The 22,875-nt window shown below is 44.8% G+C and overlaps 1 protein-coding gene and 1 pseudogene across 1 annotated transcript; one reads left to right on the top strand and one right to left on the bottom strand.

Moving 5' to 3' along the window:
- Positions 1 to 349: 349 nt before the first annotated feature.
- On the bottom strand, positions 350 to 22,148 carry CXHXorf56 (chromosome X CXorf56 homolog). The gene is made up of 7 exons (XM_027608188.2): positions 21,925 to 22,148; positions 19,172 to 19,289; positions 6,732 to 6,773; positions 4,387 to 4,525; positions 3,738 to 3,827; positions 2,801 to 2,893; positions 350 to 1,613 (listed from the first exon to the last, which is right to left on the bottom strand). The coding sequence occupies exons 1-7, from the start codon at positions 22,046 to 22,048 to the stop codon at positions 1,551 to 1,553; spliced, it is 669 nt and encodes a 222-aa protein (XP_027463989.1). The 5' UTR covers positions 22,049 to 22,148; the 3' UTR covers positions 350 to 1,550.
- LOC113931703 lies at positions 954 to 1,070 on the top strand (annotated as a pseudogene).
- Positions 22,149 to 22,875: the final 727 nt, after the last annotated feature.

The raw sequence follows: 22,875 nt of genomic DNA, 5'->3' as shown, positions 1-22,875 counted from the left end.
AACGAGGACAGGAAATGAGGTGGGGAGAGGAAGACTCCGTCGCAAAGACCTCACTGGATGCAGGAGAGTAACTTGGGAAGATGGTAACACAGCCCCACCCGAGCTTTCCCAGGACCCCGGCCATGCCCCTTTCTCCCAGTTCTTGCTAGCTCACATCTACCCCCCTACTCCAAGCTACTTTGCCTTCCAAATAAGGAAGGCAGGAAAAAAGCAAAGAAAAATGCCCTATTATTTCCCAACAGCGCCTTACATACATGTCTTGGGCAACTGCTAAGTGCAACCCACTGTAGAGAGTACACGGAGGTTAAAAGCCTCTTCTGGCCCCAACAGCTTGTAATACGGGTGAAGAGATAAAAACAGGTATGTAACACTCCATATTGCTATCACTGAAACAGCGTGACGTTAAATATTTATTTTTTTTATTTTTAAAGATTTTATTTATTTATTTATTCATCTGAGTGAGAGAGAGAGAGAGAGAGCATGAGAGAAAATGAGAGAGAGCATGAGTTGGGGAGGGGCAGATGGAGAGGGAGAGGCAGACTCCCCGCTGATCAGGGAGCCCGACGCGGGGCTTGATCCTCAGGATCATGACTGAGCCGAAGGCAGATGCTTAACTGACTGAGCCACCCCGGGACCCCTAAATATTTAAACAGACAACACTCCTCTACAAATAGCAAATGTGGAATACAAGCTAGCCAACAGATACGTTTGTTTTGTCTCAGTATCATCTCTTACTCCAGGTCTCTCCCCATACCCACATATGGAAGCCATACTCTTTGTAGCCGCCTAACAGGATGGTAGTTACCTTGGGTTGCTTAATGAGACCCCATTTTCATTTAGATCTGGGCTACCCTACCCACCTCCCTTACTCTAATCTGGCTGTTCCTTCTTTAAGTACAAAATCCGATAAGGAATAACTCACCTATAACTTTACCATTTGAAGTAAAGGAAGCAAGACTATACTTTCAGGGATCATTTCTGTAGTTTGTTACCAGGGAAGTTTCTCTGAACGTGAAGTTAAAGGAAGCTTTATGTAGATTCTGGCTTTTTATGGATTCTTTTCTGACAGTAGAGAGATTCAAACCCTAGCCAATTCCTGCCCATCTAAGAATAGAGTCACTTAAAAGAACCAGAGTTGCTATAACTTTAAATATAATCCATGCCACTTTTTCTATGACACATCATACTACTTTTTTCAAAAATCTATAAACATTTTATTAACTTTGAAGAGGGAATAAGAATAGCTACTTTAGAAACGAGAGACACTCGAGCACTGATGTGTTCATAGAGTTTCCACACAGCTGAAGAAGTTTACATCAAATGGACAAAAAATAGTACAGAAGACCTATATACAGAAAGATTTAGAAAGCCCATCTCTAGAAAGCAGGTCAGATGGACTCAAAGACCTCACCAAAAGTAGGAGGAATCGATGGGAAGCAATGGCAAGCCTTCTGCTGGGGCAAAAACGTGGCCCATGGAGTCAAGAAATGGTTCTTTTTCCTCCTCCTCTAAACGCCTGCCTCCGGTCTGGGTTGAGAGAAGGGTCCTGATCACTTGAACTGGTTGTCAATCAAGGTCCCCTTCATCTTTGCTTTCTTGGCTTCCAGTTCCGCCTGGAAAGGAAGGAAAGTATTGCCATGAAATTCTGACTTTCCTTCCTTCTTCTAACTGCCCAAACACTCTCCTTTGGTGTTCAGTTAGTACAGAAACTAGAACAGTGGTTGGCAGATCGTTATGAATCTCTGGCAACCGCCTTCCACCCTTTCTGATATTATGGTACAGAGAACGATGGTGTCTGCACGGTAAAAGGCCACCGTCGAAGGTGATGAGCGCAGGGCTCCTCCAGCCCCAGGCCCCCCAAGGGCCGAGGGAATGAATACTGTGGTATTATGCCACTATCCTATGTCTGGCGGAACAGGAAGAGAAACACCGTTCTAGAACGGTGTTACTTCAGGTTGTGCAGTCCACGAACTGTTGGTTGCTGGGTTGTGCAAGATACACATAAAAATCGAGAGTTAGCATTCAGACACTCACACAGTCATTTGCCAGAGTAATAACAAAATAAAATAATTTAATAAGCGCACTCGAGGCAAATGCATTTCTGTGGCATTTTATAAATTACAAATCTGTTCTTGACAAATAGGAGACTTAAAAAAAGAAGCAAGCCCTGGTCCTTCCCCTCGGCAAATGTGATAGGCACGGCTCTCAACCACAAAGGCAAGGCAATGGCGCTCCCAAGACCCACCACCTCTGTCATCGAAGAATCCTCTCTGGTCATTAGAAGGGACCGGCACAGCCTCTGATGAGGCACCAATGCACTGATGTCCGATTTTAAAGAGCTAGCGTAAGTGCATTATGACCAAGAAGACCCAGCTTGCAGCCGCCATCAAACATGAAGTGTGCATGCGCTACGAGGAGCCCGTGACTGACACAGCAAGTGGGGGTGGCCCCGGGGCTTTAGGAAGCAACGAGGCCCGCATCCTGATGCTGCCAATGTAGCACTGCTGCACACCCTCGTATCCTGGGAGCACGTCCACAAACCCCGACCTTCACCTCCTGACCTCGGACCCCAGGTAGCAGGTTCAAGTACCATTCTGGTCAGAGCGAGCTGACAAGTACTCTAACTTCGGGCCTGGAGCCCGTGGTCACTAGACAGGGTATACCGACCGTTACAGGCCAGGGTTAGACAGCTGGCCGCCAACTACACTGGTGCCCGCCCCCCCCGGACTTCCTGCAGGAGTTCCCTGAGCGTTGGAGGGTCTCTCAGATCGAGAAATCCCTGCCGCCCTGGGCCACTCACCAGCTCCTGCAGCCGCCTTTTGCTCATGCCTTTGCGCTCCAGCTGCTTTTCAATCACTTTGGCATTCTGTGCATAGGAGTCGGCGACTTCTCTCTGGGGGAAGAAAAGCAGCACCCGTAACCCGGCAGTACCAACGAGTCAGAGACCGTAGGTAGCAATTCATGCTACTCAGATCTCACAATTATTCCTGAAATGGACTCTGTTCCCTTTAAACTCATCAGCTGTTCAATAATCCAGGAGAGCTCAGGTTTCGGCCGAAACCATTTGAAAAATAACCAATAGCATCTCCCTGTAAACCTCATTATACTGAAGGACCATAAAGGTTAATTGCTCCTACTGCTGAGGAGAGCCTCATAAACCACTCGAGCCGGACTGGAGGGGACCCGAAACTGTGGAGTCCAATAGGCTTTACACTCAAGAGGGATGAGGGATTTGCCCCATGAAAGCATCTCAAAACACAGTAGGAAAACACCACTGATCTAGTCCAACTCCCCGGTTCTCATTTTATGGATGTCCTCGGGATCCAGGGAGACAGGAACCAGCCCGGGCTCCTGTAGTTTCTTACTAGCAGACTAAAGCCCGAGAGCAACGTTTCTTTCTTTCTTTCTTTCTTTCTTTCTTTCTTTCTTTTTTTTCTTAAAGATTTTATTTAGTTATTTGACAGAGAGAGAGACAGCGAGAGAGGGAACACAAGCAGGGGGAGTGGGAGAGGGAGAAGCAGGCTTCCCGCTGAGCAGGGAGCCCAAAGCGGGGCTTGATCCCAGGACCCCGGGATCATGACCTGAGCCGAAGGCAGACGCTCAACGACTGAGCCACCCAGGTACCGCTGGGAGCAACATTTCTAATTATTCCGCTACTCGAATGGGCTGGTTTTAGAATCCCTGTTCCTTCCGGGCCCACCCCCCAATCCAGTTCCCTTGAGAGCAGAAACACTCACAGCCTCGATCTCCTCTTCCTCCTCATCAATGGTCGACACCGTGACGGAGCTGAACTTGCCCATGTCTTTTGTCCGTTTGGTCATCATGACCTAGAGTCACAGGAGAAGCAATCAGTCTCGTTCACCGCAAGAGGCTCTGTGAGCTGCGCGCATGCTCCTGTGTGTGTCCACCCGTGGGTGCGCGCACATGACTCGTTGCAGGGGGAGGCGGTTGGGGGGGGGAGGGCACACCTCTTTGGGACAGGCTGGCCTATCTAAAAGTGCCAATGGGGTGGGTTTTTTTTTTTTTCTTTCTATTTGGATTCTATTTTTCTAACATTTGCCGTCAAGGCTTTTAAAAGTATATTTAAAAATGAGCCTCCTTCCTTTCATTTTAACTGTCCACACTGAAAAAAGAAGACATTTCAAAGGAAATCAATGTGAATCAAAACCATACAATTTCTAGCTTTACTCCTGGGACAGCCGTAGGAAAGAAAAAAGAATGCATGCTGGATGTTACATGTAACATCAGCTTACCCATAAAGATGGCATCCTCTTAATAAAGAATGCATCCATAAAGGACACTTTCTCATTATAATCTTATTTAAAGATGGAGGGCGATACATAGATTCGTAGCTCTGTAAACCAGTCAGTCTCCTTCAATAATTACCTTCTTAGGAGGCTCTTGTTTCTGAGTATAGATGTTCGTTTTGCCAAAGCCCTGGCCGAACTTGACCACTGCTCCGTCCACAATGAAGGTCACGGGGGCATTCTTGGGCTGGGACTGATAGAAGAGTGGCAGGCCACACCTGCAAAGAGCAGAGCCAATCTCTGGGAAGCTCACAAGCCAAATCCCCGAAACACTGACTCCCAAAGCGCGCTCAGACGCTGGGGAACAGTTTTGTTTGTGGCATAAACTAAGGATTCACTCCTTCCAGTGTTTCCCAAAACTACTTCGTAAGAATCACTGAGGAATCACTTTAACAAGTAAGAATTTGTTACAACTGCTGCTTGGATTCCCAGGTCCCTCCTTCCAAAGATCCTGATTCAGCAAATTGGGGAGCTGAGGCCTGGGAACCTGTCACTTTCCTCAGCATCCCAAGTGGTTCTTATTGTTGGACAAGTTTGGGAAAGGCTGGCCCCTGCCGCTGTTTGCTTTCCAGTTAAAGCTGCTGCCATTCTGGGGCACCTGGCTGGCTCAGTTGGGAGAGCATGCGACTCCGGGTCACGGGGTTGTGAGTTCAAGCCCTACGTTGGGTGGAAAGATTACTTAATAAATAAGAATTTTAAAATAATAAAAGTTTCCTAAAAATATGTATTTTTAAGAAAACTGCTGGGGTGCCTGGGTGGTGCATCCAACTCTTGGTTTTAGCTCAGGTCACGATCTCAGGGTTGTGGGACTGGGCCCCGCGTCAGGCTCTGCACTCAGCATGGAGTCTGCTTGGGTTCCCCCCCTCTCTCACACATAAATAGATACATCTTTAGGGGGAAAAAAAACTGCTGCCATTCTTCCAAGAAGTCTGGGTACCTAGCGTGGGGGTTTTGTCTGGTTTTATTTGGGTTTTTGTAGTGTTGAGAGAAGTATAAAGACTCCACTGCAGTGGTTAGCAAACTACTCTGTGGAGTAATCGTCCTACTTTCTTTGGTCGGTCAGTTTTATTCTACTTTTTCAGCTACATGAAGTAGACTCATAACACATGATAAAATGGGGGGCGCCTGGCTGGCTCAGTTGGTGGAGTGTGTGACTCTTGATCTTGGGGTTGTGACTTTGAGCCCCACGCTGGGTGCAGACATTACTTAAAAACCAAATCTTAAAAAAAAAGACATGAAATGAAGTTAACAATTCTAATGTGCCTGGGAACTAAAATGCCTTCTTAGCCGTTTCCGTGCCTTGATTCTTCCAGCATGAGCCTTCTGAGACCCGAGATGTAACCCCCGTGCCATCAACAAGATGAACCTTACTGTAGTTTAGTAGTCTCACTATTAACGGCCTAAAGCTGGACATGTATACATAGCTTTAAAGAACAGTCTCTATAAAGTTCTTGGGTCTGTGAGCCCACAATAGGCTTTATAAATAAGTCCGGATTACATTATGCTATGTTCCATTTACCGTATGACCCAGCAATTCCACTCCAAGAGAAAACGCACGTCCCCACCAAGATTTATACTAGAACGTTCATAACAGCTTTATTCAGGATAGTCAAAACCCTTAGCAACTCAAATGCCCTTCTGCGGGTGAGGAGCAAAACTGGTGCCATGGATACTACTCAGCCACAAAGAGGAACAAACCAGTGATAAATCTAACACCTTGGCTGAAACCCAGAAGCACTGTGCTGAGTGAAAGAAAGCAAACATAAAAGATACATACTGTATGTAGCAGAACACATGCTGCAGAATTTAGATAACACTTTTAGAAAAAGCAGTAACATTTCTAGAAAAGGCAAAACCGTAGCTACAGAAGGCAGATCAGCGGCTCCGGTGCGGGGGGGGCGGGGGGGTAAAGAAGGGGACTGACTGCAAAGGGCACATGGGGGCCGGGAAATGGCCTGCATCGTGGCAGTGGTGATGTTATAGGACTGCATGCTTCTGTCGGGATTTCTCAAATTGTATGCTTAACACAGGCAAATATGGGGGGCGCTTGGATGGCTCCGTCAGCAGAGTGTGTGACAGTCTTGGGGTTGTGAGTTCAAGCCCCACAGTGGGCACAAGGATTAAAAAAAATGTGCCTTTTAAAAAAAGGGCACATTTTGTCATATATAAATTACATCTCTATTCAAAAATGATACTATGTTAAAAAAAAACAAAACAAAACATTTCTGTGACCAACTGGTCAGAGATGTGACTTCGACTAGTCTGTCCGAGGAGCATATTGGTATTTGTGTAGTTGAAGTTCGAAGGCAGTTGGGATTATAAGGATAAATATACAACAGAATTGTATCCGCATAATTCCTTCCCGAACACATTATTGCCTCTACTTTCTTACGCTTGGAGAAACCCACGCGGTTAAATACTTACTTGGCACACTTCTTCCTGTACTGTCGTTCAATGCCTTCAGGCCTGTGCAGAAAACGGAATTAAAAAAAAAAAAGAGATGAACAAATCTCATAAGCTACCCACCTCACTACCTCGCTTCTTCAAATGCTAAAAAAGGGCCTTTCGAAAGTTTTCACTTCCTAGATGAGCCGGCTAGTTAAACCTGTATTAATTTTAAACCATTCCGGCCTCCCACACACGTTTCCTGAGCCCCTAGGATGGGTCAGGCATCCCCCTGACACAGGAGGGGAGGAGCAGAAGCTACAGTCATAGCAGCGGCCAGGGTCAAGGGGGTAACAATAACAACAACAATAGTAGCACTAGCAACCACGTCTACACTGTGCTCAAGATCACACGGAGTAAGTCGTTTGTGCCTTAGAGCAACGCTGTGAGGAGGCAGCTCCTATTACCATTCCCATTTTACAGATGAAGGCTCCCAAGCACAAACCAATCACATGATTTGCCCCAGGTCAGAGTCCAGAAGCAGAATCCCAGGACCCTGGGACCATAACCTGAGCTGAAGGCAGACGCTTAATGACTGAGCCACCCAGGCGCCCCTCTTTGTTTGCTTAAAAATGTGTCCTCGTTAGAAAATATATACGTGACCCTTCCTTACCAAATGACAAAGAGGTGTCCCATTCTACATAAGGGCTGCACTGTATTCCTTTGTGTGGATGAACCAAAATGTCTTTTACCTGTTGGATAAATTCCTAGAAGCGTATCCACTTTTTTTTTTTTTTAAGATTTTATGTATTTATTTGATATAGAGAGACAGTGAGAGAGGGAACACAAGCAGGGGGAGCGGAAGAGGGAGAAGCAGGCCTCCCGCCGAGCAGGGAGCCCGATGCGGGGCTCGATCCCAGGACCCTGGGATCATGACCTGAGCCAAAGGCAGAGGCTCAACCGACTGAGCCACCCAGGAGCCCCGTGTATCCACTTTAAATTCTGATAAATACTGCCAAATTACTCTCTAGGGAAGTTGAACCAATTTACGTTCCCACCACCAAAGTGAGAGTTCCTGTTTCTCTCCAGTCTCACCAACACCGAACGTTATTAAATTGCACGACTGCCAATCTAGCACGTGAAAACTGTGCTCTCATAATTTGCATTTCCTTTTTTAAAGAGTGAAGTCAGGGGGTGCCTGGGTGGCTCAGTTGGTTAACTGACTGCCTTCGGCTCAGGTCATGATCCTGGAGTCCCGGGATCGAGTCCCGCATCGGGCTCCCTGCTCAGTGAGGAGCCTGCTTCTCCCTCTAACCCTCCCCCCTCTCATGTACTCTCTCTCTCTCTCTCTCTCTCATTCTCGCTCTCAAATAAATAAATAAATCTTTAAAAAAAGAGTGAAGTCAGGTATCTTTCCCATATTTTATAGGCATTTGTGTTTTCTCTTTTGGGGTGAACTGTCAGTTCGTATCTTTTGCCTATTGAGTTGTCTTTTTATTGTCTATTAAGACTTGCAAATGTTGACGGGCCTCGCAAATATTTCTTCCCCAGTTTGACATCTGTCTTTGACTGCCCCCGACCCCGGAATGTGGATATTTTAGATTTTTGTGCAGTCAAATCAACAGCATGTGTGCATGCGTGCATGCGTGTGGTATTCAGTTAGGCCTTCTCCATTCTAAATTCATACCTAACATACAAACTTTAACTGCTATTCTAGAATCTGCTTCCACTACTGTTTCACTCCAAATCATTCTTTAAACAGAGGCAAGAGTGGCTTCCTAAGACACCTAGAATAAAATCCAGCCTCCTTACCATGGCCTCCCAGGCACCAGCTGAGCACAAAATTGGGCCCCCGTCTCTCTCATAGATGCCCTCCCTCACTATGAACTAGCCACACCAGGCTTCTGTTCTTTGAACAAACAAGCGCTTTCCCACCTCAGACCTTTCACACACACGCTTCTCTCTCCCTGGAATGCTCTTCTCACTGCCTTTCCCCTTCTCATTTTCAGGGTTTCAGCCACCTTTTCAAAGAGGTTTTCCTGAGATTCTCTGTATGAGCCCTTTGTTTCATTCACAGGACTTCCCCTAACCATAATGACTTTATTTTTCTGTCATCCCACTAGACTGTAAGGTCCATGAGATCAGAGATTAACGGAGACCATGCCTGTCTGACCACTCTATCCCCAGAGCCGAGCAAAGTACTGGAAACAAAACAGACATGCAATAAACATTGGTTGAAAGAATTCTTTTAAGAATTCGGTTTAGTGAGGAAAATTACAATCATGGAGGTAAGTTCTTAAATGGGAGAAATGTGTACTGGGAACGCAGAGGTGGGAGCACCAAGTCTATCTGAGGCAGTCATGGAAGGCTTCATGAGGAGGTGATTGAAAGCCAACAGTCCTGATAGAAAGTGGTATTTCAAGCAGTGGGAATACTATGTGCAAAGCCAAAACAGCACAGCATATTCAGGGAATTACATAGTCTAATGTTAGTAGGACTTTAAAAATCAAGAGTACTACTGGTCTGACAGACAGAAAAAGATTTGTAAGATTATACTATGAATGACCATATGGCAACAAATTAGATAATCGAGATGAAATGGGCAAACTCCTAGAATAGAACAGAAACTACCAAAACTCACTGGAAAAGAAACAGAAAATCTGAATAGACTATTCCACGTAAAGAGATTTAATTAGTAATCAAAAAACTTTGCACAAAGAAAAGCCCAGGACGAGTGGCTTCACTGGTGAATTATACTAAAAGTTCAAAGAAGAATTAATACCAACGCTTCACAAACTTTTCAAAAGAGGAGGAAACACTTCCCAGCTCACTGTATGAAGCCAGTATTACCCTGATACCAAAACCAGACAAAAGCACAACAACAACAAACTAAAGATCAATATTGCTTAAGAATACACAGGCAAAACTCCTCGAAAAAACAAAAAATACTAACAATCTGAATCCAGTGGCATTTAAAAAAGATTATACATGACCAAGTGGAATTTATCCCAGGAATGCAAGATTGATGCAACATATAAAAAATTAATCAAAGCAAGACACCACAGTAATAGAACAAAAGAGAAAAAAAACACATGATCATCTTAACATCTCAATAGACACAAAAGAAAAGCATTTGACAAAATTCAAAACCCTTTTAATATTCTAGGAATAGAAGGGAATTTTCTCCACCTGATAAAGGGCATCTATGAAAAACCCACAGTTACTAACAGTTACCTAACAGTTACATAAACTAATATCATACTTAATGGTGAAAGACTGAAAGCTTTTTTCCTAGGATCAGGAACAAGACAAGGATACTCACCCTCAACACTTCTATTCAACATTGTATGAGGAGTTCTAGGAAGGGCAAGTAGGCAAGAAAAAGAAATAAAAGGCATCCAGATTGGAAGGGAAAAAGTAAAACCATCTCTATTTGTAGATGACATGATCTTACATATAGAAACCCTAAAGAACACACAAACATACACACAATTAGAACTAATAAATTTGGCAAGGTTGCAGGTTACATGATCCATATATAAAAATTAACGGTAGTCCTATATACTAAAAATGAACAATAAAGGGGCACCTGGGTGGCTCAGTCATTAAGCGTTTGCCTTCGGCTCAGGTCATGATCCCAGGGTCCTGGGATCGAGCCCCACATCGGGCTCCCTACTCCGCAGGAAGCCTGCTTCCCCCTCTCCCACTCCCCCTGCTTGTGTTCCCTCTCTTGCTGTCTCTCTCTGTCAAATAAATAAATAAAATCTTTAAAAAAATAAAAAATAGTTAAGAAAACAATTCCAGTTACAATAGCATCGAAAAGAATAAAATACTTAGGAAAAATATAACAAGATAAGTGCAAGACTTGTGCAATGAAAACTATAAAACATTACTGAAAGAAATTAAAGAACACCTAAGTAAATGGAATGACATCCCATGTTCGTGGACTGAAGACTTAACATTATTAAGATGGTAATACTCCCTAAATGAATCTACAGCTTCAACACAATCCCTATCAAAATCCGAGCTGGCTTTTTGCAGAAATTGACAAGTTGATCCTAAAATTCACATGGAATTGCAAGGAATCTAGAAAAGCCAAAACAATCTTGAAAAAGAACAAAGTTGGAGGACTCAACATTTGCTGATTTCAAAAACCACAAAAGCTACAATAATCAAGACAGGGTGGTACTGGCATAAAGATAGACAGATAGATCAGTGGAATGAAACTGAGAGTCCCAATAAACCCATACATACATGGTTAATTGATTTTTGACAAGGGTACCAGACCATTCAAAGGAGAAAGAACAGACTTTCAATAAATGGTACTGGGACAACTCGATATCCACATGTACAAGGATGAATTTATTAGCTCCTTACCTCACACCATCTAAAAAAATTAACTCAAAAAAAATTTAATTCAAAATGGTTGAAAGGCTTAAACCTAAGAACTAAAACTATAAAACTCTTAGAAGAAAATGTAGACATAAACCTTCAAGACCTTGAATTAGGCAATGGTTTCTTAGAGAAGACTCCTACAGCACAAGCAAAGAAAAAAATAAACTGGACTTGATTAAATTGAAACTTTTATGCTTCTAAGAATATCATCAAGAGAGCGAAAAGGCAATCCACAGAATGGGAGAAAACATTTGCAAATCATATATCTGGTTAGGGGCTTAGTATCCATAATATACGAATTCCTATGACTCAGCAATTAAAAGACAAATACACCAATAGGCAAAGAATTTGAACAGACATTTCTCCAAAGAAGATATGCAAATAGCCAAAAAGTACATGAGAAGATGCTCAACATCATTAGCCAGCAGGGAAATGCAAATCAAAACCACAATGAGATACTATTTCATGCATACTAGGATGGCTATAATCAAAGAGACAGACAATAACAAATATTGGTGAGATACTGGAACTCTCATACATTACTGATGAGAATGCAACTGCTTTTGAAAATACTGTAACAGTTCTTCAAAAGGTTAAACATAGAATTACCATATGACCCAGCAATTCATCAGTATACACCCATGAGAACCAAAAACACGTTCACACAAAATCTTGTACACACGTTCACACATTTACAACATTACCCGTAATAGTAAAGAAAAAAAAAAAAGGAAACAGCCCAAATGCCCATCAACTGATGAACAGATAAAGAACCTGTGGTATGTCCATACAATGGAATGTCATTCAGCCACAAAAAAGAATAAAGTACTGAGTCATTCTACATCAAGGATGAACCTTGAAAACATGCTAAATGAAAGACAGTAGACACAAAAAGCTACAGTATTTATGGTTCCTTTTTAATGAGGTATCTAGAATAGGCAAATCCATAGGGACAGAAAGTAGATTAATGGTTGCCAGGGGCTGGGGGAGAAGGAAATGGGGAGTGACTATTATTAGGTACGAGGTTAGTTTTAGGGGGGTGATGAAAATGCTCTGGAATTGGTGATGACAGTTGCACAACCTTGTGAATATACTAAAACCACTGAACTGTACACTGTAAAATGGTGAGATTTATGATATATGACTTACCCCTCAATTCAAAATACTAAATCTCTGATGGTGGAGCTGAGGCATTAGGACTCTTCAAAAACTCCCCCAGATGGTCCTAACACAGCCAGGGTTGAGAGTCACTTCACAAAGGTGCATATGAAGAAGAGTAAAATTGCAGAGGCATAAATTATGAGCATCTTTAGCTACACTCGATAATGCCAAAGTGCTTTCCAAAGTCATTATAACTCGTTATGGTCCTTCTGGTACTGCAGAGACTCCTAGCTGCTCCTTGACAACACACAGGTATTATTTTCCCAGTTGAGGGATAACGAAACTGGGGCCCAAAAAGGTTAAGTGAGTTGCTCAAAGTCACAAAGTGGTGTTGCTCCACCATCTTTAACACCCCGCCTCTCCACTTACATCAAATGTGCAATGATTCACTACCATCATGCGACTAGGGCCCTAGCAATAGTTCTGGTTCCGTGTAACTTCTGGTTCCTACCAGGACTCTAAATTCAACCTCAGCCTGAAGGGAGAGATCCACCAAACAACTGACTTCTAGAATCCTGGAGTCAGCCCATCTCATAAGCCTGAGATTTGAAAACACAGGATTTCAAGTAAAGAGGACTGTATTATTTCTCAATGAGTTAATTTTCAAATATCAATGTCAAGGGGGATTCTGTCAAGTTTACAACAATTTATCTATTCTAACTATGTGCCAAGAATCAGGCAAGACGTACTAAGGGTTTTGGAAGTATAAGGCAGGATTCTCGCTCTCAAAAAGTTCATGTAAGTGAGACAAGATACTTAACTGGTATAAAAAAGTGATTAATATGAGCTAGATAACTGCAATAACTGACCTTCGTTTTCTTTTTTTTTTTTAAAGATTTTATTTATTTATTTGACAGTGAGAGAGAGAGAGCGAGCACATGAGAGGGGGGAGGGTCAGAGGGAGAAGCAGACTCCCTGCTGAGCAGGGAGCCTGATGCGGGACTCGATCCTGGGACTCCAGGATCATGACCTGAGCCGAAGGCAGTCAATTAACCAACTGAGCCACCCAGGCGCCCTGACCTTCGTTTTCTATCCTACCCTAAATCTCTAGGATTATGTGAGGGAGGGAAGGCCGAAAACAAAACATTCTTCCTGGTTGTGGCAGTCTCCAAGATGGCCCCCAATAATCCTTGCACCCTGCTATTGACACCCTGTATAGTCCCCTCCCAAAATGAAAAGGGCTGACCTGTAATACCAAGAGGACACTGCAGAAATGATGGTGCGTGACTACTGAGTCTCAGTCATAAACCTTGCTCCCTCTTGGATTAGTCATGCTGTGGGAGGCCAGCTGCCACAACACAGGGATATTCAAGCAGCCCTATGGAAGATCCTTGTGGTGAGGAGCTGAGGTTAGCACTCAGCTGCCAACCACGTGAGTGAGCCACCTGGGAAGTGGAACCCCCGGCCCTAATTAAGACTTCAAATGACCATACCCATTATCGACCTCTTAACCAAGCCTCATGAAGAGATAGGAACCACCCAGCTAAACTGCTGGTGAATTCCTGACCCACAGAAACTATATATGATAAATGTTATTTTTTTTAAGATTTTATTTATTTGACAAAGAGAGACACAGCGAGAGCAGGAACACAAGCAGGGGGAGTGGGAGAGGGAGAAGCAGGCTTCCCGCGGAGCAGGGAGCCCGATGCGGGGCTCGACCAGGATCATGACCTGAGCCGAAGGCAGACGCTTAACGACTTAGACACCCAGGTACCCTGATAAATGTTATTTAAAAAAAAAAATCAAGGGGCACCTGGCTGGCTCGGTCGGTAGAGCATGCAACTCTTGATCTCAGGGTCATAAGTTCAAGCCCCACAATGGGCGCAGAGCTTACTTAAAAAAAGAAAAAAAAAATCAAGGAGTACCAGGAGACAAGGATCATAGAGAGCCTTCAGGCTTCGATTTTACCCTGCTAACCATGATTTCTAAAATTGTACTCAACCATGACCCCTACATGAAACTAGATGGGGGGAGGGGGGTCCTTAATGGGTTGGGCTCGACTCTCCCCAGTCACAGTGGCTTCCTGCTTATTTATACTCCTGGACAAGCACTTCATTTGAAAAAGGATTCATTGTCTAGAAATGTTTGAAAAGCACTGCTGTAGGTGACAAAGAGTCCCTGAAAGATTTGAAGCAGGAGACTTATGTAATGTGCATTTGAGATCACTCAGACGGTAGACAACAGACTGGAGGAAAACAAAATGAAAGGCAAAAAGACCAGATAAGAGGCTACTTCAACAGCCCAAGCGATGGTAGGTACTGGAAAGATGGCATTGCAGCAGGGCTAAACAGGAGGCAACCACAAGAGAGATTGGAAGGTGGAGTCAACGGGACATGGTGAATGACTCGACTGGTGTGTGCAGGGGATGGTGGGGTTGGGGATGGATGAGACAAAGGGAGGACTGGCTCGCAGATTCCGGCTTGGGCCACTGCACGAATGGGGGTGTCACTGTAGGAGGAGGAGGAGAAGGAAGGAATTGTATTTGGCTGATAGTTAGAGACCTGTCTGCAGTGGCTTCAACACAGTGGTTTGTTCTCCTGTAAAAGACATCCAGAAGAGGGGCGCCTGGGCGGCTCAGTCGGTTAAGCATCTGACTCTTGATTTTGGCTCAGGTCATGACCTCAGGGTCGTGAGATCAAGCCCCACATCAGGCTCCATCATGGAGCCTGCTTGGGACTCTCTCTCTCTCTCCCTCTACCCCTGCCCCCCACTGTCTCTCCCCCTCTTAAAAAAAAAAAAAAAAAAAAAAAGGTGGTTCATGGCAGTGACCAGGACCCAAGGACAGTGATGGCGAAAGCTCTGTAATTCTTGTGGCCTTTCCTTCCCGGTCCCAGGATGGCTGCCGGTGCTCCAATTATCACGTCCGTTTTCCCAAAAAGCAGGAAGGAATAAGACTAGAAGAGTAAAAAGGCCTTCCCCTGGAAGCCTCATCCAAAAACTTTTATCCCTTTTACTTGGCAAAAGTGAAGTCACATTCAGAATCTTACAGGTTTTGGAGGGGGGGGCACTGGACTATATACCCTAACTTTGCAGATGCCAGTATACAGGCAGATATAAAAGAGGAGTGTTCTGGTGGTGCTGGGTCAGCCCATCTGCAGTATTTCCTTGTTAGAGAAATGATGAGTTTGGCCTCGGTCATGTTGGATCTGAGACAGAACATCAGGTGAAGAGGTAGAGTAGGCAGTTAGATATACAGTTCTGGGTACAGGAGAGAAGTAGGCAGATCTAGATTTTGTGAGTCACCAGCACGTAAGTGTAACTGACGCCATGAAAAGTTGTGAGAACGTCCTAGGACAGTATAAAGAGAGAGGGGGTAAGATCCAGGTCAGAGCCCAGGGGAATACCAACATTTAACAGGCAGTCCAGAAGACTGAGAAAGCCAAAGAAGTAGGAGAATCTCCAGAGCAGCTTCACAGAACTCAAGGAAGGAGAGCATCAAGGGAGGCAGGGTCAACAGAGAGACAGAAAAGCACTGGATTTGCAACAGTGGGACTGCTGGATGGGAAAGGGGGCCTGGGGGACAATAGTGTCAAAAGAGAGGCACTTTAGAACGGAAGGCTTGGGGGTGGACCGTGATGGGCTCCAGGGCATATGTACTTTTTTTTTTTTTTAAGATTTTATTTATTTATTTGGCAGAGAGAGAGGGAACACAAGCAGGGGGAGCGGGAGAGGGAGAAGCAGGCTTCCCGCGGAGCAGAGCGTCTGATGCGGGGCTCGATCCCAGGACCCTGGGATCATGACCTGAGCGGAAGGCAGACGCTTAACGACTGAGCCACCCAGGCGCCCCTCTTTTTTTTTTTTTAAGTAGGCTCCATGCATGGAGCCCAACACGGGGCTCAAACTCACGGCCCTGAGACCAAGACCTGAGCTGAGATCAAGAGCCAGACACTCAACCGACAGAACCCCCCACACGCCCCTGGGATCCTGGGCATATGGTGGGCAGACTGCACGTGTTCCCCAACTGGTGCTCTCACACACAGCTGGCTAAGGAGGGAGAGTGGGCCGGAATGCCCCCAGGGGAGCACGCTAGAGTGGGCCACTGGACAGACTGCTCATGATTAGAGCAGGAACGACGTCAACCGGGGGGAGGGGTGGGGAGGGAAGTTTACCCTGCCTTGTTGAGAGAAGGCAGGGTAAACTCTGTGAACTCTCTGGCCCAACAGAGTCACTTGGCCAGAGGCCACGAACCTGGGCAATACCTGGCCCTAAGGCTAGGTCCCAAAGCTGGCTCACTTCCAGGAACAGGCTGGTTCGATGCCGGGGTTTGTACTTCAGACTAAAGCCACTCCGTTTTCTGGCCTCTAGGTGAGGGCGTCTGCCTTTTAGTGCCATGGGGCCTGCAGCCTGCTGTGTTCTTAGATCGGTTTTTGTATTAACTGAATAATACACATCCCTTTAATATACAGTAATACTATTATAATTACTATATGCAACTATGATATATGTACATATATAATAAACATATCATAAATATCTTAGTGATCTTAAAGACACTCAGTTGGCAATTTTCTTTTTTTTTAAAGATTTTATTTATTTATTTGAGAGAGAGCAAGTGAGCTCAAGCAGGGGGAGCGGCAGAGGGAAAGGGAGAAGCAGACTCCCCCGCTGAGCAGGGATCCTGATCTGGGGCTCGATCCCAGGACCCCAGGATCATGACCTGAGCTGAAGGCAGACGCTTAACAGACTGAGCCACCCAGGCAGTTGGCCACTTTCAAAATCAGAAAACTAAATAAGGGTTAATGGAGGGAGAAAAAGCATAAGACAATGGGTTAGCTTTAGATGGGGCATCATACTTGACAACCTTCCTATTTACCATAATGGAGTATTTGCCCCATGTTTCCCAAAGGGCATTCCTTTGTAGATTTCAACAATTTTATAATCTGGTTCTATTATTGGCCTCGAGTTGTATCTTATATATAACCAATTTCCTCTTCAGCTGCACAATTCTAGAAGCCCAGCTGTCACAATGGTGCTCGAGGCCTGATATGCTATTGAATGTCACCTAGCGGTACTTCTTTTCATGACTGTGGGCTGACAACAGTTTGGTTTCTTAAATTAACATAGCAAGATGTCAGCCTGTCGCTTTTTCCAGCTCAACACTAGAATACAAGCTCCATACAGGCAGGGTTCTTTGCTTGTTGACTGGTTGTACGGGGTTGGATGGTATCCCTTAAAAAGTCATGTCCTTCCAGGAACCTCAGAATGTGACCTTATTTGGAAAGAGGGTCCTTGCAGATATAATTAGTTACAATGAGGTCATGTAGATGAGTAGAATGTGCCCTTAATCCAATGTGACTGGTGTCCCTATAAAAAGAAGGGAAGAAAAACAGAGACCGAGACACAGGGAGAAGGCCATGTGTTGATACAAAGACTGAAGTGTTGCATCTACAAGCCAAGAAATGCCAAGGATTACACGCCTGGGTGGCTCAGTTGGTTAAGCGTCTGCCTTCGGCTCAGGTCACGATCCCAGGATCCTGGGATCGAGCCCCGCATCGGGCTCCCTGCTCCACGGGAAGCCTGCTTCTTCCTCTCCCACTCCCCTTGCTTGTGTTCCCTCTCTCGCTGTGTCTCTGTCAAATAAATAAATAAAATCTTTAAAAATAAAATAAAATAAAAACTGCCAAGGATTGCTGGCAACCACCAGAAGCTAGGAAGGGCTGAGGAAGGATCCTCCTCTAAAACTTTCAGAGAGACCATGGCTCTGCCAACAGCTTCATTTCAGACTTCTAGCCTCCAGAAATGTGAGACAATTTCTGTTGCTTTGAGCCACCTAGTTAGCGGTACTTTGTTAGAGCAGCCCTAGCAAATAAATACACTGGCATATCACAGGCTTCTGCACAGGACCTGGCACAGAGCGGGAGCTCAGGAAATGAAATGTATGTGAAGGAACGTCTGGACTTTTTAATTCCCTACAACTGACCTCTCTGTGGCCTCAGGCACCTGTTGATAACCACCCTCCCCAGACATACGCACTTCCTGATACTCTCTCTTCCCGTTTTCCACATGGCCAGGTTCCAATTATTTTGTCTGCTTTTTAAATGTCAATGTTCCCCAGGATTATATCTTCAGTCCTCTCTCTTCTTGCTCCACATTCCATGTAATGTTAGCCCTTCCCAGGTTTCAATTCCTTATCTCAACCAAGGACTCCCAAATCTCAAACAGATCCAACCATGTCACTCCCCTGCTTAAAAGAGAGAGATGGCACTTGCCGGCAGGTAAGGTCCAAACTTGCCTACTTCAGCATTTTACTCTGTCCCCACCTCAGGATGCACGAACCCCTTCCTGTAAAGTCACCTGGGCTACAGTCACCAAGGACCATTCGAAGTTCCCAAGCACACCATAAGTGCTCCTTTCAATGCTTCCATATTCCCTCCACCGGGATGCTCCTCAGCCCCCTCATCTCCTTGGTGAAATCCTAGTTCGAGGCCAAACACAAATGCCATCATCTTTTGGTGCCTTTCCTGACCACCTTTCAGGAGAATGACCCGCTCCCATCCGTTTTCCCATAGCTTTTGGCTCACAGCTTTAGGCATTTTATCCTATCACAACAGGTGGCCCGTTCCCCCACTGAGCTGTGGGCTCTGCAATGGTAAGGGCAGTACTTTATTAATCTCCACAGAGCCAGTCCCCAGCTTGGTGCCAGGCACATGGCACACTCCAAGACATCACAGGTTGAATGAACTCATTCTACTTGCCAAAAACCCAAATTACAGCTATCAAATGGCACCTTATCACATCTCAGCAGCATTTCAACAAAGCATAGCAAAGGTATTGCTGGATTAACAGAAGTTAGACAGCTAACACAAATGTCAAAGTGTTGGGCCCATTAAGAACAACCTGTTTAGCACTAGATGGGGTACTCATATTCCTCAGAACCAGACTGAAACACAAGAAGGAAATAAATCCTAGCATCCACCTCTTACCTCCGAAGATACATGGTCTCCTCGTCTTCCGTGTTACAAAACTTGTGGGCGTGTTTGGCAGCATCAATCACACGGGACCGATCCCGGGGCCTCATGGGCAATTTCTCTAACTGACAGTCTGAAGAAACGGAATAAGATTCGGTCACTAGCGCCACTGAAAAACACCCCGGGGCAATCACAAGTGTTCAGTGGGGCCCTTAGCACTACAATGTTTTACTATAATTACTAAGGCTTATGGAAGCCTATTATTGAATTTCCCAACTGAAAATGACGTGGTGTCAGAAGATCTGGAGCTCTGTTACCATCTTGGCGATCTTTGGCAAATTACTTCCTTTTGTTTTTTTCTTTCCTTATTTGAAGGATAAGTAGATGACAATATCTCAAAAGTCCTTCCCAGCATGGCAAGTTTGCTGTGAGTGTTTCTGTGATCACAGTACACTTGGTTTGTGTTCTAATGCATGAGAATCAGACGAGACAATCAAGGGTCCTGAAACGCCTATGAGGAGGGCATTGGGAAGAGTGGTTAAGTGCTTAGAAAACGAGAGAAAGAGGGTCAGTGCTGTGCTACATGTGGCGAGGAGTGTCAATCTGAAAACAATGAAAACATACAGGAAATAAACGAGGTGTAGTTAAAAAGCAGACGGAAACTGATATAATGCAAATGAAGTACCTAAAGGGTCACAGAGAAGTCAAGTGATCACAGTGAGTTGAGATTAATGGAGGAAGGGGCGGGGGAATTAGAGAGTACCAGGCAGTCTGCATGTTCATTAATCTTCACAATGACCTGCTGGAGTAGACATTTTGTATTCCTAGTTTAGAAATGAGGGAATTGAGGCTTACAAAAGGCAAGAGACTTGCCACACATTTACTAAGAGGGAGAACAAGAATTCAGACTCAACTCTAGGTGATTAAAAGAGAACTCATTTATACAACAAAGATTCGAGGGCTCTCTATGCACCAGGCGCAGTTCAAACACGGTGCTGGGGATTCAGCAAAGGACAAAGCAGAGTCCCTGCCTGCCCTGATGAAGTTTACATTCTAGTGGAAGAGGCAGAAAATTTAAAAATAAGAATCATATAACATGACCTTGGATAATGATAAGTGCTACTAAAAAAAATTAGCAGGATATTAAGAGGATGGACAGTGATCTCAGATAGTGGCAAGTGCTACCAAGAAAAATCAGGCAGGGTAAGGGGACAAAGTGTAACAAGGGTGCCATTTTAGATAGTCAGGGAAGAGTTTTCTAAGGAAGGGATATTTCAGCAGAGACCTGGATGAAATAAGAAAGCACCAAGGGAAGAGGGTTCGAGGCAGGAAAAAACAGCAACCCCAAAGGCCCTGGGAGCAAAACATCTTGACATGATAAAGAAAAATCAAGAAGGCTTCTGTAGAAGGAGTGCAGTGAGCCAGGGGAAGAGTGTTAGGAGATGAAGTCCAAGAGGTAGCTGAGGATCTGAACATGCAGGGTCTAGGTACAGACTTTGGTTTTACTCTTGGTTTTACATGAAAACACCAGTTTGGAACAGGACTCTGGTTGCTGTGCAGAAAACAGACCACTGGAGACAAGGAGTGGAGAGTAAGAGGCTGTGGCAATTCCAGATGAGGGATGATGGTGGCTTGGACTAGAGTGGCAGAAATGGAAGTGCTAAGAAGTAGTCAGATTCTGGAAAGATTTTAAAGTACTGGCAGAATGTGTTGATGGACTGGATGGGTGTAAGGTAAGGGAAAGAAAAGTCAAGATTGATTCTGAGATTCTGGGTGAAGAGTGCTACCACTGACTGCACAAGGGTGGAACAGTGGAGAGCAGGAAGTAGGGGATCATGAAGTCGATTTGAACAGGATTGTTTTGAGAGACCCATCAGACATCCAAGTGGAGACAGGGAATAAGCAGCTGGAGTTTGAAGGGAAGTGTAGGTTAAAGATGAACATTTGGGAGGCATCAGCATGCAAATGTATATAAAGCTTGGGAATGGCTGTGGTCACTGAGCGAGTGAGTACAAATTGAGAACAGGTGAGAGAACTGAGCCCTAGGGGCTTGCAGTGCCTAAAAATCGGAGTCAGAGAAGGAGCTAGACACTGAGGAGGGGCAAAATCAAGGGTGGAGGAAAATCGGGACATTGTGGAGTCTTGGAAGCAAATGAAAAAAAAAGTGTTTTAAGAAGGATGGAATCATCATCCCTGTCAAATGACACCGATGAGGACTAAAATGAGCATTGATAATTGACCACTGGGACTACTAACAGGTTCAGTTATTGACCTTGACATGAGATGGTGAGGTGGGAAAAGAAGTCTGCCCGAAGTGAGGTCAACAGGCAATGTGACGTAAGGATGCAGCGACAGGCAATATAAGCAACTCTTTTTAGAAGTTCTGCTATAAAGGAGGCAAAGAAATGGGGTTACAGCTGGAAGAGAACGTAGGATCAAAGGAACGTTTTATTCTCGTTTGAGAGCTATGACAGCATCCTAGTATGCAGCAAAAAGCTTACAAAGTTTCTAGAGGCGGAGTGGGAGGAAAGGGAGATAAACAGTTTATTTTTTCTGAAGGAGGAATTTAGTTTTGAGCGAAGCCTGGATACACTCAAGGTTAAACAGAAAAGCTGCCCTGGAGTGGGGCAGGGAGGCATCAGCGTGGAGCAGGGAAGGCCACCAATCTTCGAAGAGACGCGCCTCTCAGATCACAGCCAGAGAAAATCCGCCCTCGAGAACCCGAAGTTTCGCCTCTTGCAGATGCCCTCCGGTTCCCGACTACTCACCCAGCACCAGGACCATCTGGCCACACAAACAGTAGTAGACGTGGAGGGGCTTCTCGCCGTCGTCATACTCCTCCCGATCCCGGGTGTCGGAGCAGACTACCGACCGAGACACTACTTTAGGCATCGTTCGCAGGAGCAACCCGAAAACGCTCCGCCAAAACTAAGGGTCGCGCAGAAATGACGTCACAGACGGGCGTTGAGCCTTTTCCCAGCCGCAACGCTGGTCACGTGTCAGTAGCGTTCCTGTGGACTTCCGGGCCGGTCCATTAGGCCCGAATGCGCGGGGGCATCCTGAGCCTTCAGAACCTCCTTTGCTTTGGACTGAGTTAGCTGGAACTGCTTTACTTGGGACACTCTTGATACTATTTAAATTATTCATGTATATTTCTGTACACGTAGGTACATGCAGAGACATAAAACCAGTTATAACGAAGAATTATATTTACACATTAAGGGCATAATACAGGTTTTAGGTGTGCCTCTAAATTATGATTTTGATTTTAATGGCTGTATTCAGGATGAGTACCTAATGAAGTAGAGGTATCTTTTTTAATTGAGATATAATTTATATGACATAAAATTCACCCTTAAAAAGTGTATTATGCGGTGGTTTTTAGTATATTCACAAAGTTGGGCAACCATCACCACTATCTAATTCCAGAACATTTTCATCGTCCCATATAATTAGCAGTCACTCCCCACTTCTTCCCAGCACCTGGCAACCACGAAGCTACTTTCTGTCCCTAGGGATTTGCCTCTTCTGGACATTTCATATGAAAGGAATTAAACAGCATGTGGCTGTTGGTGTCTGGCTTCTTAGCGTAATGTTTTCAAGGTTCATCCATGTTTTAGCGTGAACGGGTAAAAATTAGTAATGAATCCGTAAAAAGGAACTTCATTCTTTTTCATGGCTGAATATCCTGTCTATGGCTATCCCACATTCTGTTTATT

The sequence above is a fragment of the Zalophus californianus genome, chromosome X (assembly GCF_009762305.2).
Source record: "Zalophus californianus isolate mZalCal1 chromosome X, mZalCal1.pri.v2, whole genome shotgun sequence".
Lineage (NCBI taxonomy): Eukaryota > Metazoa > Chordata > Mammalia > Carnivora > Otariidae > Zalophus > Zalophus californianus.
The sequence above is the reverse complement of the archived record's forward strand: the minus strand, read 5'-3'. Positions and strand labels throughout refer to the sequence as shown.